Source organism: Erpetoichthys calabaricus, chromosome 12 (assembly GCF_900747795.2).
Source record: "Erpetoichthys calabaricus chromosome 12, fErpCal1.3, whole genome shotgun sequence".
NCBI classification, from domain to species: domain Eukaryota; kingdom Metazoa; phylum Chordata; class Cladistia; order Polypteriformes; family Polypteridae; genus Erpetoichthys; species Erpetoichthys calabaricus.
In genome coordinates, this window is record NC_041405.2 from 84,482,011 (window position 1) to 84,507,230 (window position 25,220).

The 25,220-nt window shown below is 38.1% G+C and overlaps 1 protein-coding gene across 1 annotated transcript; it reads right to left on the reverse strand.

Annotated features, from left to right (window-relative positions):
* Nucleotides 1-724: 724 nt before the first annotated feature.
* Nucleotides 725-18,596, reverse strand: mmgt1 (membrane magnesium transporter 1). Its single transcript, XM_028815778.2, has 4 exons — nucleotides 18,441-18,596; nucleotides 15,967-16,019; nucleotides 1,584-1,687; nucleotides 725-943 (listed from the first exon to the last, which is right to left on the reverse strand). The coding sequence occupies exons 1-4, from the start codon at nucleotides 18,517-18,519 to the stop codon at nucleotides 790-792; spliced, it is 390 nt and encodes a 129-aa protein (XP_028671611.1). The 5' UTR covers nucleotides 18,520-18,596; the 3' UTR covers nucleotides 725-789.
* Between the last annotated feature and the right edge of the window lie 6,624 nt (nucleotides 18,597-25,220).

Below are 25,220 nucleotides of genomic sequence, written 5' to 3' on the forward strand. Positions count from 1 at the left end.
AACGCTGTGATGTGGATGTGATGCGCTTTATTCAAAGTGGTGAAAATGTTCAGAATGGCAAGCAATTTGAAACTTATGAAGCATTTATTTTTGAAATATTCCATTTCATATTTTCAGGCCAAGGCATGAGTATTGGGTAAAAGTGAGATTTCTACTACATTTTTAAATTGCTTGACTCCTGTATGCAAGAAATAAAACAAGTTTTTTTTTTTTTCCAAAACTGAATTTATTAAGTTAAAAATTATTTACGTTTTGTACATATTCCTGTTTATACTAGCTGCTTCATACTTGGTAATTGGTACGGTATGACATATACTGCTTTCTTAATATGCGAGTTTTTTTTTGTGGTTTTTATTATATTTATTTTTTTTAATAGAACGGTTTTAAATAAGAACATATCTTGTAACGGTCTTTATTACAAAATCCAGAATAGTAAGAAAGAAACATTGTTTCTGAAATTTAAAGATGCTTTATATCCAGCACTAGAAGTGTACATCAACCACAGTGGAGTGTAAAAAAAAAAAAAAAAAAACCCACAAAAACAATAAATAAACTTATTGCTCAGCGCTGCTTCAAATGATGCTATATTACATACAGAATTACAGAATACGGGAATCAAATTTCAAAAACAACTCTGGGTGTAATTTGAAAGTAAAAATGACACAAAGAACACCAAAGGTTTTGACTGTAAAGGTAAGATGTCGTCTCTCGCCTGCCATTAGCATTTCATTTTTTTTTTTTTACACTCCTGTCACATTAAATTCTTAATCCAGAGAATCCAAATAATTCTCATTGACGCAATGGCTCCAGTTTTCGCAGCCGCAAAGGATTAGAGGGGAGTGCCTGCTGACTTGGGGTGTTATCCTCAGGAGATTGGAAAAGGACTCTCCCACGATGATTGAAGAGGTAAAATGAGGGGTGATTTCGGAGGGTGTCTAATGTCCTGCAATTAGGAAAGCAACAGTTACTTAGAATTACTTGTGTGGATTTAAATTATAAACAAAGAGACAAAAGCTTCAAAATGTAAGACTACTACATAAATAAATTGCACCATCATTTGATGACAGTTTGTGTAAGGTTATGCTAACACAATTTACTGCAATACATACAAGATTAAAAAGAATAAGGTTACTATAATAAAGTAAAATTAATTATTGTATTGCTTTTCATAGTAAGTTCTGATCTCCCCATTATATTAAAAAGTTAACATTTAATAATGTGAAGCTGAAAATTATTAGGCAGTCAAACGTTTTTAAAGACCAACTGATCTGTCGTGGCGACATTTTATTTTTCTTGTTTTGATATTTTCTGTTCTCCCTTAGCTCTTCCCCATTAGAACAAATAGCAAATTTGCTTAGTAAAAACAGCAACATATATTGTATGATGGTGTCAAGAGCAACTCGTTTATTTAAAATTTTAGTAAATTCAATCCCCCCCACACTTAGCCCCCCCCAACCAAGAATAGGAATGAGATTCTGTGCAGAAAAGAGATAGAAAGTTAAAAAAAAAAAAAAGTACACTACTCATTTATGTAGCTTTCTAAAATTCCCTCAATACGAGATTCACAAAAGCTGAAAACCTACTTGTTCTTTAGTTCTGATGTTGCATCCATGTCTTTAAACTCCCCGGCGATGTGTACAATGCCGTAGCAAGTGACTACAAATGCCAACAAGGTCTGAAGAACTATCTAGAAGGAGAGGGCAAAGTAAATGTCAGAAAAAGCCTGCAGTGCTGGAACATACAAAAATGCAGTTTATTGTAATTAATACAATCTTTAAAAGTCATACTAAACAATATTCATACACACAATTTTCAAAGACATAATTTTAATTTAACAATTGTGGAAATATGAAAAAGAATACCTGCATAGTCAGCACAGGCATTCACAACTTCATTAAGTTTGTATTATAAAAAATACCGAGAAAATGTACTCTGTACAGAAGAGCTCATTTCCCAAGTCCACACAATTATCAATCATTAAAATTTGGAACTTTGGTGAATTGTTCCTTTTATATGCATGTCACAACCAACCATTTCTTGAATTTTGCACCAAACTTTGAATGAGGTAATATGTACATTTATAGATTTCACCATCACTGCATGTGAGGTAATGTTAATGCGAGCTGCGTTCATGCAGATCGCTTGTTCTTTTGACGTTGGTGGTGTGACTGATGGTGCACACATAAAAATAATTCCCGAAGTTTGGATATGGAAATCACATGTGATAGCAAAATATCAACACTAGTTTTTAATCAGCAAATTTCACCAATGCGTTATTCAAATCAAATTCGCTGCGCTCACCGTTGTTCATCAAATTATTTACTGATTATTCGGCCGGTTTTTAAGAAATTTTTTTTTATTACCACTGCCCCATAATGCTTTGTGAGGCCAGTGAGACGTCCTCCGGTGCTGTAACAGCCCCCATGGTATAGAATGCTGATCATTTGCATTACAGACTCTGTGAGGCGAGTCATCTTCAAGTTCCACATCAACATAAAAGAAGAAGGTGCGTGCCCAGTGCATACATAATATTTAGCCAGATGGTGAGTGAGGCGGGAGTGAAAACAAACCTTGAAGGAGCCTTGAAACATATACAACTTATCTCTGCATGTGAAGTTATAGTGTATTATAATAAACAAATATGATTTTAAAATGTTAATTGTGTCACTTGCAAGTATCCTAAGTGCTTGACTAGACCGCTGCATTGAGTAGGCCCACCTACGTTTAGTTGTTACTAAAACTATAACTCAAGTCGAGGCATTAACCAGAAAGTTTGTTCAAAATTTTTCGTCACTGTCCAGGCCAATCTTCGAGGTCCATGTTAGAACGTGCCCTATGATGCACAATAGCCACGTGCAAACTTTAAAGGAGCCTGACACCCCCCAAAACAGGAGACTCTGTGGAATAACAAAAGGTGTATTACTATTTACAACACGTTTTTATCTTTTTAATAGATGAAACAGTGCAAAGGCATCAGTACAGACAGATTAGAGAGCCTCCAGCGTGGCTTCAAAAAAATAGAAAGAGCCTGCAACTTCAAACATGAAATTCCACTTTGAATTTTCCACCTTTAAAAGACCTACATTTTTTTTCTGACTTTTGACTACGATTTTGATTTTTTTTTTTTTTTTTGACAAAATCTGTTATTGTGCATTTCTGACTGCGTACTTTCATTTCATATCACAGAGGCAGGGTGGTGCAGAGGTTGGCACTGCTGCTGCACAGCTCAGGTTGCCTTTTTGCCCACAATAATCAGTCCAGTATAGCTGGTAGACGCTTGCCTAGCAACTACACCATTATAATCCAGTCAAATCTAGTTCAGTTAGTCCTTCCCCATTGACTTTAATGCTGTTCCCGAAGTTCAGCAAACATCACAAAACATTTCTGTGATTTCGGGGAACTCAACAGCGAAGCAAAGCGAACTCTGCAATGTTCGCTCATCACTAATCAACACACAGGTGCCCATGGATGCAAACCGTATTGTAGTAGCCAGCATATTTGTAGCCTGAAGATGGGCAGGGGCATATTTGGATATTCACTTTTCACTTTACAAGCCCAAGAATGTTCAAGAAGGCAGGAAGAGACTCTGTGGTCGCAGGATAAATAGAGCCTTGAAGAAGATAAAAGTGGTCTGGGGGAATAACAGAGATGCACAGCACTTAACTCTGGAAGACCATCGGGAACACTGAAAGACTGAATGTGACTTCTGAAACACTGCAATAACAGCCATGGCTAGGTTCAGGAATTGTTATTTTATGAGGCATTTCCCATGGACATAACAGGTGGAAGATGACTCTTCTGGAAGTACGGCTCTGGACCATCCATGGTTAAATAAACACACCTGTTATTGGTCTTAACTCTCAGTGTGTTTCCATCTCAGTGCTTGTTAAAGGATTATTCTTGATGTTGTTGCAAAGTGGCCAGTTCAACGCCTGACTCTAGGCTACTTTAAGAGAATGCCATTAGCCTTTTATTTGAACACTAGGGGGCTCCGCCCCCTGCTCGCTTCGCTCGCCAACCCCTGGTGTTGGGAATGACAAAGAGCGTGATGTATGAATGAGATATAGAATAGTGTGAAGGTGTAGATGATGCAAATAGAAAGCAAACAATAAAGTGTGTGGCACAGTGTAAAGGTTTTATTGGAAAATTTCTTTGTACACGCCGTTTAAGTGTAAAAGGTAATTCCAGGTCAGAACTTGTAATGTCAATGAAGATGGTTATTGTTGTGATCAGAGTCAAGTTTGTCAGAGCTTAGAAAGAGTTGTGTCTCTCCAGGAAGTAATGGAATGACTTGGGTATTTATGTTTTCCACATTAATATTTTTTGGACATAATATAGTGCGTTTTGTTAAAAGGGGCATTTGGTCTAATGAGATTGCTGTTCCAAATCTGTCTGTAACTAAGTTGTCGCAGATAAAGGCTTGAGGAATTGTAATAATATGTGGGTGAAGTCCATCTGTATTGGTGAGTGTACCATCTCCCAGTTGTAATAAGCAATTGTTATGATCTGGTTCTGGACATCATATCTTTTTTACTAACTATCTTTTGAAAGCAATGCCAATTGTCTGCGTATTTTAAGGTGTACTGAACAATAGCTGAGCGCATGGCATGTGGAAGAATAGCCAAGCACTGTCTAAATTCTCCTCCTAATAAAAGTACCTTTACTCCAAAGCGAATATTATTATTCATAAACGTTTGTAGAAGTTTATGAATGGTGTTGAGTAAGTGACTGGATGCCATTGTACATTCATCAATAATTAACATTTTTGCAAGACGGATGTCACGTGCAGTGCCACCATTAATGTTCATAGTGGATACAGATTTGTAGGATCTAATGCAGTTGATAAAGATTTCACTTTCAGGTACATCGTTAGTTAGAAGCTTCTGTAGATATTCAGGATATGAATGTAAAGGAGGCAGTCTAATTTGACCCTTTTGACAACAACGTGTAAATGTATTACTTGTATTGCCAGTTGTTTCTTCAGGGAAGTGAACTGAATGACAATGATTGCAAATGATATTCATTAATCCGAATGAATTTTCCTGGTGTATGTTTTGCTTGGGCCGTTTGAGAGGCGCGTTGTTGCATGTGTAGTATTTGGGACGTGTTGTTTTGGAGCTGTATTCGATTTGCTTGTGCTGTGTGAGAAGCCCGTTGTAGCCTTCGCTGCCATTAACGTATGTCTGAGACGGGAGGTGTTTCGTTTTGAATCCGTGCCTGTTGCGATGCAGCACTTTGATTGATAGATTGCGTCATGTGGATCTAGGATGTAGATTTGTGCATATTTGCGTTGTTGATTTGTTTCAGGGTGCACTGTTCCAATGCGATGCAGTATTTGTGCACATATGCGAAAGCAGTATGGGCCATTGCCTTTTGTTGGCCTGATATTTACTCCGGTAGATGCAAAAGCAAATGAACTATTGTAGGATCTAATGCAGTTCATAAAGTTTTTACTTTTAGGTACATCGTTAGTTAGAAGCTTTAGTTGAGCTTTGCGTTTTTGGAGGCGAGACATTTTTTCTTCTAGAATTATGGATAAGTAATAAGGAGTATTGCACTTACTGTTAATATGGAGCTTTTTCTGCGGTTGAACGGTTAATAGTGCCTCATTGTAATGAGATCTACCTATGCTGCATATTGTGAACGTGTTGAGATGACGTATGTTTAATACGGACGGTTCATTTAGAAATGGGGCTTTGTGTGTCATTTGTTATTTATGTTACTGTGGTCGTGGGTTTGAATCGTCGTTTTTGTGTACGTTTCGTTTGCTATGTCGTTGCATGTGTAGTATTTGGGACGTGTTGTTTTGGAGCTGTATTCGATTTGCCTGTGCTGTGTGAGAAGCCCGTTGTAGCCTTTCTTGCCGTTAACGTATGTCTGAGACGGGAGGTGTTTCGTTTTGAATCCGTGCCTGTTGCGATGCAGCACTTTGATTGATAGATTGCGTCATGTGGATCTAGGATGTAGATTTGTGCATATTTGCGTTGTTGATTTGTTTCAGGGTGCACTGTTCCAATGCGATGCAGTATTTGTGCACATATGCGAAAGCAGTATGGGCCATTGCCTTTTGTTGGCCTGATATTTACTCCGGTAGATGCAAAAGCAAATGAACTATTGTAGGATCTAATGCAGTTCATAAAGTTTTTACTTTTAGGTACATCGTCAGTTAGAAGCTTTAGTTGAGCTTTGCGTTTTTGGAGCCGAGACATTTTTTCTTCTAGAATTATGGATAAGTAATAAGGAGTATTGCACTCACTGTTAATATGGAGCCTTTTCTTCGGTTGAACGGTTAATAGTGCCTTATTTTAATGAGATCCACCTATGCTGCATAGTGTGAATTGTGTTTGGTCCCGTTATCCGAGCGGTATCGTTTTGTACCTGTGATCGTGAATTCATGACTTGTTTGTTCTTGAGCGTGAGAAATATGGATAAGTAATAAGGAGGATCGCACTCACTGTTAATATGGAGCTTTTTCTGCAACGGTTAATAGTGCCTCATTGTAATGAGATCTACCTATGCTGCATATTGTGAACGTGTTGAGATGACGTATGTTTAATACGGACGGTTCATTTAGAAATGGGGCTTTGTGTGTCATTTGTTATTTATGTTACTGTGGTCGTGGGTCTGAATCGTCGTTTTTGTGTACGTTTCGTTTGCTATGTCCGTAGTCTGTCCCGTTTCGTGTCCAATGGGCTTTGTGTGGTGCTCGCGGCTTCTTGTTTTTTGTGTGCTTGTGGCTTGTTGAATCCTCCTCTTTGTGTGCGTCCCGTTTCGTGTGCAATGGGATTAAATCCTCCTCTTTGTGTGTGTCCCGTCCGTTGCTTGAGTGTGTGGGGGTGGGTTTTGCGGGCTCTTGTTTTTTGTGTGCCAGGGGCTTGTTGAATCGTCCTCTTTGTGTGTGTCCCGTCCGTTGCTTGTGTGTGTGTGGGGGGGGGGGGGGGGGTGTGTTTTGCTCGTGCGTTGCCTGCGTTTGACTCCTTTTTTCTGTGCTCACTCCTTTTTTCTGTGGTGTTGTCCGCCTCTCGCGGCGCCTCATTTCTTGTTGCGCCTGCGCAGTACGTCTTTTTGTGGCTACGGCCCATGGCCGGATGTCCCTGCGTCCATCCGGTTTAGCATTCTCGGTTAGTAATATGGATAATCCCTTTGAACATTACTATTACCTTCTTTTTGGTAAAGTGTTAGCATTAGTATCAGAAAACTATAAAATGCCTTTATGAGTGTCAATTTGCGGTTTGGGATTCTCAAACATGAATTCCTACTGCTCACTGGGGAGTGGGTGTAGGTTGCTTCATCCCTACTTCTTACGTCATACTCCAAGATGGGACAAATTCTTATCCTAATTAGACTTTAAGTGTAATACCTAGGAGCAATTCTAAGATTCTGGTTTCATTTCAATAGGCATCTCAGCATCCTCCAGACTAAGACGGAAAATGAGGTACAGTATATAACACATACACACTGGTACATTATGTGACCTCTATGCCAATAAGTCCTTCTCTGAGGAGCCTTTACGCTTCCATTAGTACTGACGGCACAGTAATTGACACAAGAACATTTCATATTGTTAGGAGTACACAAAATTCTTGCGGCACATGTACATTGAATGCTTTGCATCATTAGTTTATTTTTTAATTTAAAGGATATTTGGCTCTCTTTTCATTTGCTCATGGAGTTTTGTTGCAGCTCTCGGCAAGATAAACATTAGCCTGTCAGGAGAGTACAAAACAAAAGTATCCACAGGTCCTTGCATGTGCCTAGTGATTTCACTCAAGGTTTCTTGCTTTTCATTGATTACACCAGTGAATGAATTATACTGAATTCCAAAATATGCCATAAGGCACTCTTGTCAGTTGGAATCGAAGCAACAGGCAATAGTAGTTTGTAGTTTTGCTGGGCTATATGGTTTCAGTACAACAATGCTTGCAAAATGCATGCTTCACGTTAAGTTCTGCTTAATGAAAACCAACGCAAACCTCACTGTAAGATATGAATATGGACAGTTAAAAAAATGAATTTGACATTTATTGAGCTGTACACTAGGGCTGTCACATGAATTTTACTATTCGATACTAACAGCAGTGCATTTTTACGATACCCGATACAGAAATCCCATTCAACTGCTTTTATTAAAAGTACCTCCATTATTAAAGAGGAAAATACTTTGCCTTTTTCTAAAATAGAATATAAAATCTATAAATACTAAAACATTTATTTATTTGGCTGATGCCTTTATCCAAGGTACAGTCCTGATCAAAAGTTTAAGACCACTTGAAAAATGGGAAAAAATCATACTTTGCATGGTTGGATCTTAACAAGGTTCCAAGTAGAGCTTCAACATGCAACAAGAAGAAATGGGAGTGAGACAAAACATTTATTGAGCATGCAATTTAATGAAAACAACGATTAAACTGAAACAGGCTGTTTTACAGCTGATCAAAAGTATAGGACCACATGCCTTTAAAAGGCCAAATCTGTGCAAAGATGTGGATTCATTGTCATTTTCTGTCAGGTAGTCACACGTTCTGATGGCAAAGGCAAAAAAACTCTCCCTTTTTGAACGTGGTCGGGTTGTTGAACTGCATAAGCAGGGTCTCTCACAGCGCGCCATCGCTGCTGAGGTGGGACGCAGTAAGACAGTCATTTGGAATTTCTTAAATGATCCTGAGGGTTATGGAATAAAAAAGTCAAGTGGAAGACCCAAAAAAATTTCACCAGCACTGAGCCGGAGGATCCAATTGGTTGTCCGTCAAGACACTGGACGATCCTCGACCCAAATTAAGGCCGTTACTGGTGCTGACTGCAGCCCCATAACCATTAGACGGCATCTGAGACTGAAGGGCTTCAAAAACAAAAAACGTCTTCAAAGACCTTGTCTCTTTGAACGCCACAGAACTGCTCGTTTGGACTTTGCAAGAGAGCACAAAACATGGCACATTCAAAGTTGGAGAAATTTTTATTCTCTGATGAGAAAAAATTTAACCTTGATGGTCCTGATGGTTTCCAACGTTACTGGCATGACAAGCAGATCCCACCTGAGATGTTTTCTACACGTCACAGTGGAGAGGGCGCCATAATGGTCTGGGGTGCTTTTTCCTTCAGTGGAACAATGGAGCTTCAGGAAGTGCAGGGGCGTCAAACGGCCGCTGGCTATGTCCAGATGTTGCAGAGAGCATTCCTCAATACTGAGGGCCCTCGTCTGTGTGGTAACGACTGGGTTTTTCAACAGGACAACGCTACAGTACACAATGCCCGCAGGACAAGGGACTTCTTCCAGGACAATAACATCACTCTTTTGGCCCATCCTGCTTGTTCCCCTGATCTAAACCTTTGGGGATGGATGGCAAGGGAAGTTTACAAAAATGGACAACAGTTCCAGACAGTTGATGCCCTTTGTGCGGCCGTCTTCACCACTTGGAGAAATGTTCCCACTCACCTCATGGAAACGCTTGCATCAAGCATGCCGCAATGAATTTTTGAAGTGATCAACAATAACGGTGGAGCTACTCAGTACTGAGTTCATGTTTGGAAGTTTGATTTCTGTTTTGGGGGGGTTTACGGGTTTTTTTGGAGGTGTGGTCCTATACTTTTGATCAGCTGTAAAACAGCCTGTTTCAGTTTAATCGTTGTTTTCATTAAATTGCATGCTCAACAAATGTTTTGTCTCACTCCCATTTCTTCTTGTTGCATGTTGAAGCTCTACTTGGAACCTTGTTAAGATCCAACCATGCAAAATATGATTTTTTGCCATTTTTCAAGTGGTCTTAAACTTTTGATCAGGACTGTATCTTACAAAATCTGAGAGATGCAATTGGTTTTATTTCTTTTTTTTTTCCCCCCAATTGGAGCATAGACAGGTGAAGTGACTTGCTCATGGGCATCAGGGCTTGAAATTGGGGGGAATTCCCCCCCCTTAAATTAACACATGGGGGGATATCTGACTCAGGAGGGCAAAAGACTACAGTTAGAAACACATTTATAATGGCAGAGGTTCCTGCATTGGTCGCAATAGGCCATAAGAAAAGAAAGAAACAGTTTTATGTATTTTGAAATGGTGACCCTGTTGTTATTGCTAGTTATCCCATCCCTCATTCACACTGCCCTTCTAGCAATATTTGTTCTGTTCGGGTCCGACTGGATTCCAGAATTGCAGTAACTCCTTGCTGGGTTGTAACCATAAATCTTGTGTCTGACTCATCCTTCCTAGTTCAAGGTGAACTAGTAGTGCTTAAATTATGAAGAAAAGCCAACAAAGAAGGAGTTAAAACAACAATCCTTCAATTCTGGTTTGTGCTGCGTTGCACTTCCACTCTTGATCAAGCCTTACCCAGCACCCCCTGTAAAAGCACGATACTCCTTTTTATATTGCAGTAGATGGAAACAGCATGTGGCTTTGCCCGGGTAAGTAATGTTAAGCTAGGAATCCTAGGGCCAACACTTTGGATTCTAAAGAAGTTTCTCTTGTCCTTATGGTCCTAGAGAGCAACTATGCAAAATTTAGTCCAAATCAGTCAAAATGTTGGATTGTATAGGGAACATACAGACTGACAATCTATTTTATATGCAAGGGTTTTTAAGTAATCAACCAAAGCTTGGGATACCTGTGTAAATTGTTTGGTTCAACTTGAAAGGCTTCATTTACTTTAATTGCTGCAGAACATTTGTAGGTTTTAACCTATTATTTGTTCCCTTAAGAAGGCCCACTTGTAACATTCTGATATTTCCTTTCCGTTTTTGCTAACCAAAGCTTTAAATTTAAACCTTTGGCAGTTTACTGCTTACATTTTCACCATTTTAGGTCATTCACTGCATTTCAATTGATTACACTTGAAGAAAAACTGAGGTGTTCTAAAGCTTTTTTGACTAGTATTGTATATGTGTGTGTATAATACGAGTGCAGAATTGACCAAGAAAAATGCTGCAATATCAAGTAACTCCATACCTCTAATATCCACCTCAACTAAATATTATGGTAGTCTAACTCAGACTTCTACGACCTTATTTTTCATTGTCATTTTTTGTCATTATTAAACAATGTGACATTAAACAAGTAAAATATATACACATGGTGTTAACATTCAGGTGCAATCAGAAACTTCAGCTGGTTTCAAACTTGGAACATTTTTAAAATGTATAATCACTTCATCTAAGAGTTTATTGTTACAATGTTGTCTACTGTATATTTTTGCAACAGTAAGTCAAAAAATCAAAAATATCAGTAATAACAATGTAATTATGTGTATTAGTAGTGTATATAAAACATGTTTTTTAATATCATTTTTCAATTCCATCCAGCTAAGTTACTTTCACTGACAGCAGTTTCAACTCAATTAATGAAGAGATTCATGTGTGATTGTTACATGCTGAGGGTCTGGGGCTAATTGTAGCTGAAATTTATTACACCTAATATTTTTCAAACAATTTTCCTAAAAAGTTTTAAATCTGTGCTGAAGCCTAAAGCTAAAATTGTTTTCTGCATCCAAACATGACAGACAGTAGAATACTGTTGAGATTTGCCAATAAATTACAGTGTCAGTAAAATACTGAATCAATGTAATCTTTAGATAATGTAGCTGTGAGTCTTTTCTTTGTGTACCAGGAATACTGAGTACAGTAATCCCTCCTCCAACGCGGGGGTTGCGTTCCAGAGCCACCCGCGAAATAAGAAAATCTGCGAAGTAGAAACCATATGTTTATATGGTTATTTTTATATTGTCATGCTTGGGTCACAGATTTGCGCAGAAACACAGGAGGTTGTAGAGAGACAGGAACGTTATTCAAACACTGCAAACAAACATTTGTCTCTTTATCAAAAGTTTAAACTGTGCTCCATGACAAGACAGAGATGACAGTTCTGTCTCACAATTAGAAGAATGCAAACATATCTTCCTCTTCAAAGGAGTGCGTGTCAGGAGCACAGAATGTCACATAGATAGAGAAAACAATCTCTAGCAAACAAATCAATAGGACTGTTTGGCTTTTAAGTATGCGAAGCACTGCGGCACAAAGCTGTTGAAGGCGGCAGCTCACACCCCCTCCGTCAGGAGCAGAGAAAGAGAGAGAGAGAGAGAGAGAGAGAGATAGAGAGAGACAGAGTTTGTTTTTCAGTCAAAAATCAATACGTGCCCTTCGAGCATTTAAGTATACGAAGCACCGTGCAGCATGTCACTTCAGGAAGCAGCTGCACAAAAGATAGCAACGTGAAGATAATCTTTCAGCATTTTTAGACGAGCGTCCGTATCGTCTAGGTATGCAAACAGCCCCCCTGCTCAATCCCCCTACGTCAGGATCAGAGAAAGTCAGCGCAAGAGAGGGAGAAAAGTAAGCTGGGTAGCTTCTCAGCCATCTGCCAATAGCGTCCCTTGTATGAAATCAACTGGGCAAACCAACTGAGGAAGCATGTACCAGAAATTAAAAGACCCATTGTCCGCAGAAACCCGCGAAGCAGCGAAAAATCCGCGATATATATTTAAATATGCTTACATATAAAATCCGCGATGGAGTGAAGCCGCGAAAGGCGAAGCGCGATATAGCGAGGGATCACTGTATACGTTTAGGTATTATAGCCTAAAAAAGCCATCTTTCTCGGAAATCTACATATGTTAAGTTGCTTTTATGTTTTACTTTTACTGACATGAACTTCATGCCACCTACCCGCTTCTATATCAAACAGCAGTAGAACTGAGTAGCTGCGAGTATGTTCAAGCAAGATGCTGCACAGCCACAGAGCTGAGCATGGGATGAGGCAGAAGCCAGACTGTCAGAATATAAAAAGACCTCACCCTTCATTCACACAGTAAGGGAGAGTACTTACTTTATACAGCGGTGAATAAACAAATGATATCATTATTACATATTGAATGAATAAAGAAAAAGAATTTCATTATTAAGGAACTGAATAAATAAATGCACATCTATCATCATCCGTTTCTTATATGGCACTTCTTTGCACCTCCCTACATCTGACCCTGCCACATCCCATGTCCTGCAGCAAGGTGGACTTGCTTCAGTATGTTTGACTATAGGCTTATCACTTCTTTGAAGCTGAAATAACCATTAGCTGGGTAAAATTCAAACAGTAAACTAATTTGTAGCTGAAGATGAACATTTTTCTATTTTAATATAGACAAACTGGCAAATTTGCCAATGTTTTTCAATGGGAGGTTTTGAAAATTCTAAATTTTGTACAGCACTCACTATCTGAAGTTTTTCAATGAAATTTCAACTGTCCACACAAATTTCCTTAAAAGAATAAATGTGCCAAATTTCAACAAAATCAGTCCCACAGGCAGCCGAGTTGTTATCATGCAAAAAGACATAGATCAATCACAGTAGGTATTTTTCGCGTTATATGGAAATGCGCCTAAAAAGTAATGTTGCGTTGTAATGCTTTGAAATAATAGTATCGACAACTAAATTTCAATGTAGAATTCGTTTTTCAAAACAACTACACAATTTCTGATATATAAAATGTTGACACCAAATCTGAGTCCTGCGTTACACGATACACACTCAGTTGATACTTAGTGGCAGAAACTCAACATTGTGTGCAGACATGGCCAAGAGGCTGGGTTGATTGAACAAACATTACATTGGGCCACATGCATGATCCAAGCAACGACGACCGTGGTACGACTGTTCATTTTAGGCACAGTTGTTCAAGCATTTTTAGCTGCCTCCAGGGATTTTTAAAACTGCATTATCAAGAGTTTACAGAGTTGCTTTTGTAAACAAAGAACATCTATCCAATTGCACTTCTTGTTCAACATAGCAGAAAGGCCACAAACAGTTCTTTACAGTAGTGGTATGCACAAGTTTATCCCTGAACTACTAAGTTAGAATAAGAGGATAAAGCTACAGTGGTACACAAGAACACCAAAACTAGACAACTGGGAAAATGCAACCGGCCAGAAAACTTTTGATTTGTGCTGTAACATATTTAAATGGGTGGCATAAATGGCATGAATCCATAGATTATTATCATAGATTCTGTCTTGTGTCAATGGTACAAGTTGGCAGCGGTAATGCAGTTCTGTGTACAGTGTCTTTTTGGCACACACAGACCTCCGAATACCAGCTCAGCATTGCCTGAATGCCAAAGTGTACTCAAGTTGTTAACAGTGCATCCTTTTAAGGCCACAGTCTACTGTTTTTCAAATGGATACTTTACACAGGATAATTTTCCACATCATAAAGCACACAGCATCTCAGGTTTGTTCCATAAACATCTCAGAACAGTGACTTCACAGTCCCTAAATCTCAATCCAAAACTCTGTCTTTGGACTAAGATGAAATGAGAAGTTCCCAGCATGAATCTGTCAAAATTATGTGATGTGATTAAGCCGACAAGAAAAAAAGCCCTGAAGAATCCTTCAGCACCTTCTTGACTAATATATCTAGTGGGTTTCATGGTGTTCTGAAGGCAAAAGGGAATTACATGTGGTAAAAGGTAGAACTACCTAATAAAGGGGCTACTGAAAGTATGTCAGCCAACAACTGCAACAGGACCTTTCTAATTAAATATCTGAAAAAAACGTCAGTACTTCAGACACAAAGGTAAAATGTATTTTTTCAATGCCTTTATTTAAATAAATAGTGGTCATCAATTTATTACCAAACCCATTTCAGCCAGTTCAGTATCTCTGGGCATCATCTCAATCAAGGCAGGAAACAAGTCTGGACACTGCACTGGTCTATCACGGTATGCACTCACGCTTATTTTGGAAGCATAAATGAGCCACTCTAGGAGTATAAACTTGTAAATATTTTATGTGGAGTTTTTTAAATGTGTTTTTATTTTTATATTTTTCATCTGTTGAAGCAAATCTGTACATGCAAAAAGCTGCACTGGTTTTAAGGATTGCATATTTGATTTATTTTTTCAATGGAGAATACAACACATAGTTGTTAATAGCACACAAGCTGAACTGGACAGCTACTTGTAATTATAAATCATACACTTACTTTTTTGTTTAATCTTAACAAATGTGCCATATACCAATAACGAGCAACATAACATTGATAATACCCAGTATGATTTCAAGTTTGTTCATGTGCCTAAAATTCTTTATATTGTCATCGTTTTAGAGACCAGATAAACGAAATAATACAGAAGAAGCCCACAACAACTGGAAACTGTGCCATTAATGTCCGACAGTTTTGTAATTCTGTGATTAGCGCTCCTCCCTCACAGATCTCAAATCCAGGACCCAGGTCAACATCTCTGGAATTTTCTCCAGTTAGTGTGGCCTAACCACCCACATTTCAAAGAAATGCAAGCTGTGTAAATTATTGACATTGTAATTGTCCCTGTAAAGTTAGAAATGGTGTGTTCCCCCTTAATGGACTAGCACTTCATCCTGGGTTGATTTTTCGTTTTGCACTCAGTGCTGCTGGGATAGGCAGACGCTTCTTATAGCTCTGAAGAAGATGAGAAGACGGATGGATGCTTTGATCTTCCATCAAAGTAAACATTCATCAACACACACTGACCTATATAGGGTCAAATTAGAGTCATCCATCAACGTAAACCAAACTGACATAGAAAAGAAAACCAAAGTACTCCTAGAAAACCCCCTTAAACACAAGGAGAATGCAAACTGTATCTGCATGAGGATTTCAACATAGGAGACTGTAGTTTCGATGCAGTATTTGCCACCACTGCATAAAAAAAAAAAACTGAACAACTATTCCATCCTCCGTAGTCCTCACATTGTGTGGCAGTGGTCATGATCTCTGATGGCCCTAGCTAGAAGACACATTTGTGCAATTTAATCCAAGGTAAGGATTCTATCAGAATTTTGTATGAACACCTAAGCACCACATAAAATATTGAATGAAGTTAACTGAAGTCCTTCTGCCGTATTCTTTACTTGACGGTAAACGCTTTGAGACCACAGTATCAGTCAGGGATTCAAATTGTCAATTTAATTTTCATTGCAAGGCATACAATTAAAAAGGTCTACTCACATCCACGGGTAGGGTTTCATTTTCCTTTTCTGTAAGTCGCATGTAGGATCGATCTAAAGGTCAAATGAATATGGTAAATTAACACTGTGAAAATCTAAGTAACTCTGACAAAAATATATCATTCAAGCAACTGTGAAAAAAATGGTTCTCAATAAATTAAAATGTCTAAACTGATACTGCATAATAGGAAAAACATTTATAAAATTAAAAAGAATTCATATAAACATGCTGCAGCTAAACCCTATTACTGTTAATACAGTACACAGATTAAACCATCCAATGAGGATTTATATAAGTGACTAGAGAAGGAAAAAAAGCTTCATTTATAGGTTTAAAAGAAATTATCTGAAAATAATGATATACCTCATTTTGTGGATTTTCCTGCACTGCACTTTCACTTGTTAAGTCAGTGGACTTAAAAGATTCAATGCTTAGCTACATTGATAATGTCTTACAAAGATACTCATACCCCCTGGCCAATTCTCCAATATTAATGGATTAGAAATGTTTCACAGCAGATTTACTTTTTTCTTAACCCCCCCCCCCCCCCCCAATATAAAAACGTTTCAACATTAAAACTAATTTTGAGTAAGTGCTTTATACTGAAAGTGTAGGATTTGTTTTACATTAAAATTATGTGGACGGTCATAGGTCCGAATATCTTTGCAAGGCCTAATACTATAATGTGATTAAGAAAAGATTTGTATGATGATTCAATTAAATCCTGACTTTTTTGACTTGAAGACCCGCCTCTCTGTTATTCACTGGTCAAGAGTTCAGTTTCCAGTGTCCTTTGGTTACTTGTTTGTGTCGGCGCAAATAATATTGTAGCAAAAAAGCATTCGTTTTGCACATTTTGAGCAACAAATTAAATAACAGACACATGGTTTATGCAACACAAGTAACTTCATTTTTTTTTTTTTCCATGGACGGCTTTCATATTGTTTGCCATTGTATAGCACTGGTCACAACTGACTTCTGTTACGTCATAAACTTTTTTAATCTCCATTCTGCATGAAAACACATGATTAAAATTACATGAAAATATATTTTTGGGTGGAGTATTTCTTTACTCTTCAATCACGTGTCCTGAATTGTGGTTTAACTTAACTAATAATACAGATTAACAGACATCTTTTTCCACGACTACATAAAAGATAAGTATTTTTTACATTTCTTGACAAATATTTTTCCATTGCACCACAAGTAGTTAACTTGACTTGCTCAGTTTCATTAAGTTTGTCAGAAGTGGCATCTGAACCAGCAACCCTGTGTTTTACAGTCTAGTGTTTTAGACTGTCCATGTATGTCTATGACAGAGCCCACTTCTTCTTAGGCTTGAAAAGGACATTCTATAGTCTCAAATTAGACAGCATGTGTGTTTGCATTCTGAACAGCTGGAAAATTATTCTTACATCTAGCACAAACTGGTTGCAATAAAACCTGGAGAAATTCGCTCATCACAAATAAAGGCATTTCTAATTGCTCCAGTATTAGAATGGGTGTTATATTCTAAAGTTCTCATAAAGTATCTTCTTTAATTCAAAAACTGTACAACCATCTTTCAACGGTCAGATGTTCTGAATATATCACCCCATTACTTGATGATGATTTCAAAGACAGTCAATTTCGTTCCTCACTTTAAGAAAATGTGAAATGCGCAAAAGATGGTAAAGACCGTCGACTGTAATCAAAATCCAGAGTACATACAGTTGTTTAAAGTGTAAAATAATGTTAACTGGTGCTGTCGAATATACTTCGAGGTTACCGAATGCAGAAGGCGTATCTTATCGTGAGAATGAGCCCAGTGTTTATTCCAAATGGCCACTTTTTGAAGATTTCCACTACGTGAAACGATGTTTTGTTTCATCCTTCCCCCATTAATAAAACCCAGCACTATTACAAGGGATTCGACTTTGCTGATCTACTATTTTAAGATGTTAGCTGCCGGGTACGTAAAGTAAGTACAACAAAATGAACGTAAGACGATCCACGTGTCATACTAGTAGCAAACCATTGCTCTGCACGTATGCTATTTACTACTGTTCGCCGTTCTTTAATACGAAGTTAATGCGCAACTTTCACGAAGTCATTCCTATGTTTAAACGGTTGTGCAGTTTCGCTGTTATGTTTGGTTTTTTTTTTGCTTTAACTCCCTTAGGGAAAAGGTGTGATGCATTCTAGACGACAATCCAAAGGGACTTTAATCGTATCAAACAGGTTTTCTTAAACGCATTTTCTGTAAAATTCATCAGGGCATCAACGCGAAGACCGACAGATAGCTACATACAGACTGCATACATCAATCCTGTAGACAAGTGCACAATCGTGCTAAACGAGTACTGTTTAACCCCCACTGATCTGCACCCTCCAGATGGACTTCCTAAAATTACACTATTGAACAGAAATTGGACGTTGACATCCAAAACACCCACACGAAAAAACATGAAAAGAATGAAGGAATGTACACTCACGCTGAGCCGCTGAGAAGGCAGCATGAGCCAAAGCAAAAAGCCCAATCCCAACAAGACCCTTCCAAACAGAGGACGCCATCTTCTTTTGGGAGGGAGCGAGCGTGAAGCCGCCGTGGGGAGGTGCCGACGCACAATAACGGCGACGGTGCGCAGTGATGACGTCATAGAGTACGACACTGCAGCCTTCGAGTTTCTGTCTTTCAGATTACGACTACCGTGAAGTAATGGCCGTGTTTAAAAGCGAGTTTGAAATAAAGATCGACTTCCACATGACCAGCAAATGATCTTCCTGTGCTGGTTTTTAAGTGTTTTGTCGATATTAAGCTAATAACTGCAAGTAAAGACTGAGTACAATTTAATGCCACCGCATGCTGAGGTATTTAACTGGTTCACAATTACAAAGTGACGCTTTACAAATAGCCGAGCATTTAACCTTATGCATTCTTTGTGATAGATCGCATGCCCGAGAATACATTTAAATTTAAGCAATAAAGCTGAACTATAAGTAAAAACCAACGTGTGACGATCTGTGCTAAACGTCCGAAGTGTCGCCTTTCGGACGCGGTTCGCCAACGAATTCGTTTACAAGCGCAGCGATGGGAGGCGGCATCAATGAGTATTTTCCTAAAGGATTCATGAAGTTTGGATTTGGAAAAATATGTCGTATGAATGATTAAATATTTGCGTTGTTTTATTTTTTTTTCTGTATATTTGCTAAATGATTAAATCCGTGTGGCCAATCCAGTTAACAACCTTCTCCTCACTGTTTTATAAACCGGGTTCATAAAATGGAGGGATGCTGGGATTATCTCAGGCAGTGTGACGTAGGGTATGGAGTTGGGTTTAACACCGTGAGGTTGTGGATTCAAATCCTGCTACTGACAGTGTGACCAAGAGCAGATCACTTCAGGTTCCTGTGCTATAACGGGGAAAAAACGACAAACGAATAAGCAGCAGTCTCTCAAATGTTAAATTGCCTTGGATAAAGGCGTTAGTCAAATAATAGGCAATAAATGATCATGCCTGGCTAAAGCATAATGTGACCCTACAAGGTTAAATCATTGCTGCAGCAGATTAGCCAGAGACACTTTATAGCCAGAAAATACATCGTTCCAGATTAAGGCTGTTACTTAATGTATTATCTATCAAATACTTTTTATGTTACTAAGTATTTATTCAAACTTGTTTATTCAGAGGACTCCAGTTTTCTGCAAAACAAATCTTTCCGGGGTAATGGCTGACCTCACAGTTTGATTAGATATTATAAACCTTCAGAATAAACACAGCTTTAAGCAAATGTGTTTCCAACAAAACTTTTTTTTTATATCTGAACTGGGAGCTCACACAATAAAAAAAATCATCAATCAATTGGACCTGTTTTCTCCATTGCAGTACTGTATTGTGAAGACCTGATAGCACGTGGCATTGTGCAAGAGCTACTGATGGATGAGTTGACAGACAGCAACCATTCACTAGGGAGAACCGATGAACCATCCATACAGATTATTAGATCGTGCAAATTCAGAAATGCAGTTTAACACTGCAGGCTGTAGAAAGACTGCAGCACCTACTTTACAGTATACAGTATATGAGCAATGTAAACCAGTTACCACCAAGGTGACTGGTCCGCTGTAACTCTAGCAGTTAGGGGGATTTTGTGTCTGCTGTGTGACAGGGCAATTCATGAAGAGGACTAGGGTTAAACTATCTGCAGACAGCCAGAGGTGCAGAAAGCACACATTTATAACCATTAACCATGAGATTAGACCTGTCCAGTGTTGAAAACACTCTGTTGAGATGCTCCTTGTGGGTAGAGGATGTGGGACCATGCACATCTATCTCCTCAAGGTAAATGACAACCCCTGGAATACCTGCCAAGATGGCCAACATTATCCTTTGAAAGCAGCTCAGGCCTGAACTAAGTCAAAATGGTATCTTGGTATATTGGAAGACCACAATGTGAGTGACAAATACAGTCAGGTCTCAGCTGCTGGGGAGGGGAGGTACCTGCAGATATCTCTGATGGACATTTAGCTTCTTAAAGATACTAGAGCCATGAAATGGTAGTAGTTTGCTTATCTGCTGTTGGCAGATGGTATTTGTCAGGAATGACTGTCTTCTTTACTGCCCTTAGATCTACACAGATTTGTAGTTTCCAAAAAAAAGTGTAATAAAATCAAAGAGACATGTTTAGGTACATCTCAGGAGCGTAAAGAAAATAAAAAGAAAATTAAAATATTACATTGTGTTCATCCATTTTCAAACCTTTACTTTATTTATCCAACAGCAATGGTTAGGGTCCCATTTCATTGCTGGGACTACAAACTTACACCAGTGCTCACACAGTGAGTTTAGAATTGCCAGTTAACCTAACACTGTTTTTGAAAGAAAACCCCACACAAACAAGGGAGGTAAATATAGGCTCCTACACAGTCAGCAAACACTTAAGAAGGACAATAAGTTATCACAGCTGTATCAGCTACAAAAACTGGAGCCAACCCTGCAATGAACACACTCACTAACACCGGACCAGTTTAGAGCTGCCAGTTAACGTAACCCACACTGCTGTACCCACAAAAGGAGAATATGCCGACGACGCAGACAGTATCTGGACCAAGATTCAAACTTGGTCTTCTGCAGCTGTATGATAGCAATTCTAATCAAGTGCCACCACTATCCCAGGAAATATATTCCACTCAAAAAGTGAATTAATTCTCGGCGATCATTCAACTAGTTACTGCATTAAGATAATATCCTTTGATTGAGTTTATCAAGATGAAAACTTGATTTATAAAACATATAACCTACCTTGTTTGCTGCTTTTAACCATGAAAGTTAGTTTTTTCTCTTTAATTGTTTTATAAATTGTAATTTCTGCTTGATCACAGACATAATTAGTTGGTCTGCTTTCATGTTTAGTTCTTTTAATTAAGTAAAATCGAGTCAAGTCAAGTGGCTTTATTATCAGACCATCTACACACACACAAATTGCAGTGACACAAAATAATGCTCTCTGGGACTCATGACAAGTGCAAGACAGGTAAAGAGCTATACTATAAACAGAGAGATAAATAAATAAAGAGTAAATGAAGAGATAGTTATAAATGAAAAAGTAAATAATAACAACAAATCTCTATATTATATTAAAAAAATCCTGGGACGAGATGTGGCTTTTTCAGAGAGATACTTTCACGTCCCGCGAGATGAGACTTTGTGCCAAGAGATTTAATCACGCCCGGGGCCAGAAATAAAAGACAAAGAGTAGATGACAAAGTAGAACGTCGTAAAAAATTCAAAAACAGTGCGATACACATGCAGAGCGGGTTAGAGATAATGGAAGTACGAAAATTCGAAAGTCTCAAAAAAATTATAGTAAAGATCGCATTAGTGCAAACAAATGGAATTTATTACTCGGTGAAATAACGAAACAGCAAAAAGAGGTCGAATATATTGTTAGGATTTAAACACCGATTTACAAGTCGGAGACTTGTAGATTGTCTAATTTGTGTTGCCATCAGGGAAAAGTAGTGTTTCTTCCCAATGAAGAGCCATATCCGTGAGAATTAAAAGATTTGTTGTTTGATGAAAGTGAAATCCACATATGTGAGTGGCAGAGATGTGAAGTTGCTGGATTTGGGGGTAAGTTTGGTTGGCGGGCGAAGCGAATAAAGGGGGCAAACCTCCTTTATGACCTCCTATCCTCCATCTTCTTTCCAGTGGACTTTTTAAACCAACTTCTGTTCTCCATTTGTGCTGCAAGTCCAAACCACCTTTGCTTGTTTCTCTTTGCCACATAACTGTCCACTGCCTTGCCCATTTACAGTGCCTCAAAATTATGACACAGAGTCTTCAGTTTAACATTTACAGAGTATCTGTTTTATCATTTATATATGTTTACACTGACATGATTCATTTGAATCATGACCATAGATGAAACAATATTTTATGGTGTATGCATCATAAGTAAACAAAAGGAAAGAAGTGACTTTGAAAAACTGAGCTGCTAATGATAGAGTGGGGATGACTTAATCGAGTGTGTTAAAAATAAAGTATCATGGAAGCTAGTGTAATAAATAGGTTTTACCTTACCTTCTGTTTCATGATCTTGAAGAACAGTATTGCTCCTAAGGTAGTGGAAAATAACATATTAAAGTTCATACATGACACAGTTTTGTTATCAATTTTTATTACTGTTGTTTCTGATACATCTTCTGTGAAGGACACAATAATCCTTTTTTATTTTTCGCAAGTGCCCAGAAAATCTATTTGGTGATTAGTATAGCTCCCATGACCATGAATTTGAATAAACATATAAAAAAATGGATGGCTGGATGATTACTAGCCTTTATCCTCAAGCAGTTAATCAACCAGACAGATGTCACAAACAATCCAAAAGGTTTTATCAATAAAAACAACTTCATTATGGCCAAACACATAGTAAAGTAATGATGGACAGCATTCCTTCCTTCTGAATGAAATCAGAAATATGAAATTCTGTAGTGTTAGGTCATTTAATGGGCAAATCACATTTCATAAATTAAATCATACAATTCATTCACAAGATGCAGGTCTTGGGCTGGCAAAGAGGTGCTGGAGACAGAACAGTCACAGAATGGAAACACCACAGGGAAAGGCCTTGCTCCAAAAGAGGAATCCACAGCAGTAACAAGTGTGTCAGTATGAGAAAACACCTTCTGCAAACAATGAACCATATGTGTTTAAAAGGTGCTCTGGAAATAATATGTGGAAGTTGAAATTGACAGGTCATGGAGGAGAACTTGAAGGCCAGGAACCGTTCTCCCAAATCAGAATTGGATTTGAAAGCCACGCTCTTCCATTGTCACATTAAAGTATGAAGTTGAGTTGGGGCAAACTTGACTAGCAGATTTTGGGAGATAGGTGAGGTTTTGATGGGTGTGGGACTGTGATTTTGGTTGGTGTGCAAGTCAACCAGACACCTCACCTAACAGTCAGAAGTTTAAATATGTGTGTTAAAATCAGCCATGACTTGTTTTGGGTCATTTTGATACTTTTGTGTTCCCCATTTGATTATTCCTCACTCGTGTACAAATCAATAAATCTCTGGGCTTTGGCACTTTCTGTTCAAGGTTACTGTCATATACATTCGGTGTAGAGCACAATCTCTCAATGTCAGGCCATTTTAGAGTTACCAGGTAAACTTTAGATGTAGGAGGGAATCTGGAGTACCTGGTTGGGATCACCCAGACTTAAGGAGAATAGATGCAAACCCATTGCCCTGTATGTTTTCTGTTAGGCAGTAGAACTAATAAGCTTGTGGCAGCACTGTCCAAATTATAACCAGATTATTTTTATATTTAAAACTATGAGTAGCTCTGCCAGTTTATATAAATATCAGTGATGTCCACATTATTAAAAAATCATTCATTCTAAATAATATTCCCTTTATTTCCTTACTGGCATATTTAGGTTATGCTTTTTCATTCATATAGCTGTGCAAATCTGATTCTTCCAGCATTCTTTGCTGTCAGTTTCAGGTGACCTATCGCTCTTTCATCCACACACTCATAAGAAATAGTTAACTAAATAGAATGGATAAAAACAGAAAAAATATATTTGTCTCTTAACGTCTCAATAAAAGGTGTAGAATTATATTTAAGGCTGACTTTCTTGCAGTAACTTATAGACAAGCAAATGGATCTGAGAAGTGTTGGACCACGGTTAGGAAGCAGTGGCTGAAAAAAATCCGGCTCTGCCTGCAAGTAAATCAAGGGTGATAGTGAGTGAGTGATAAAAGCACATACGCTGTCAATCTTGGCTGAATTTAATATCCAAGACTGAAGGTGTGTTTGTGTGGGTTTTCCAGTGTTTAACCTATCTTTACCAAATTTTCCACTGATTCTCAATTTTTACATGGGAAGACAATAAGCTATGTATATAATTCCTTTATCCTTAAACAATTTAAATCACAAGCGTCTGTTGTTTACATAGTTAAAAAAATAAGTGAATTTATTGTTAATAGCTGAGCTGAATAATTCTTTATTTTTATTAAGAAATTCTATATTGTGCTATAAGATTGACGTCAACTGTTTTCGGACAAGTGTTTATACAGCGGTTGTTTTTTCTTTTTTAATAGCCCCTTTACTGCCGCCTCCTCATTTCATAACCTGTATCTGCCAAGCCAAAATACAAAAAACTATTAGAGTCAAAAGAAGCAGTGCTTATTCAGAATGCGTCAACAGACAAGATTATTCCATACATCTCTCACTTTGAATGATACATCAGGAGTGAAGTAGGACGCAAAAAGCTATTCTTTTAAAAACCATCAAACTAATAATTCTCTACATCTCTCCAAATACTTTCTCTAATTTTTATAAAACACTTTCCATAGGTCTAGGCTATTATGGAAACTGCTCTGCGGCCTCTGCTTTGAACATCTTAAAAAAAAAGAAACAAACTTCAATTTTATTTCACAATTTTTTAACATAACTTTTTGCCATTTCACAGAAGTAGCGAATTCTTTAAAATGGTTTATATATGTTCTGTTATAAACACTTAAGACTCGACTGTACATTACGACTTCATATTAACTACTAGGGATGGGAAGATCAATACCACAGTAATCGATACTTCGATACTCAAGCTGTACTCATTTGGTATCGAATACCATTCAAAAATATAGATTACCCACGCCCCTTGCTCAAGCGCAGACTGTACGCCAAAGGCAGACCGAGAGCTTAGTTGTATGCTGCTACTTTTTACAGATGAAAAAAGACTACAGCTGCCCGATGCAATATTTGT

Coding starts and splice junctions, on each gene's coding strand:
- mmgt1 (XM_028815778.2), bottom strand. CDS start 18,519: ATGGCGTCCTCTGTTTGGAAGGGTCTTGTTGGGATTGGGCTTTTTGCT. Junction 1,688..15,966: donor ATGAAACCCTACCCGTGGAT/GTGAGTAGACCT, acceptor CTCTCCTTCTAG/ATAGTTCTTCAGACCTTGTT. Junction 944..1,583: donor ACATCAGAACTAAAGAACAA/GTAGGTTTTCAG, acceptor TCCTAATTGCAG/GACATTAGACACCCTCCGAA.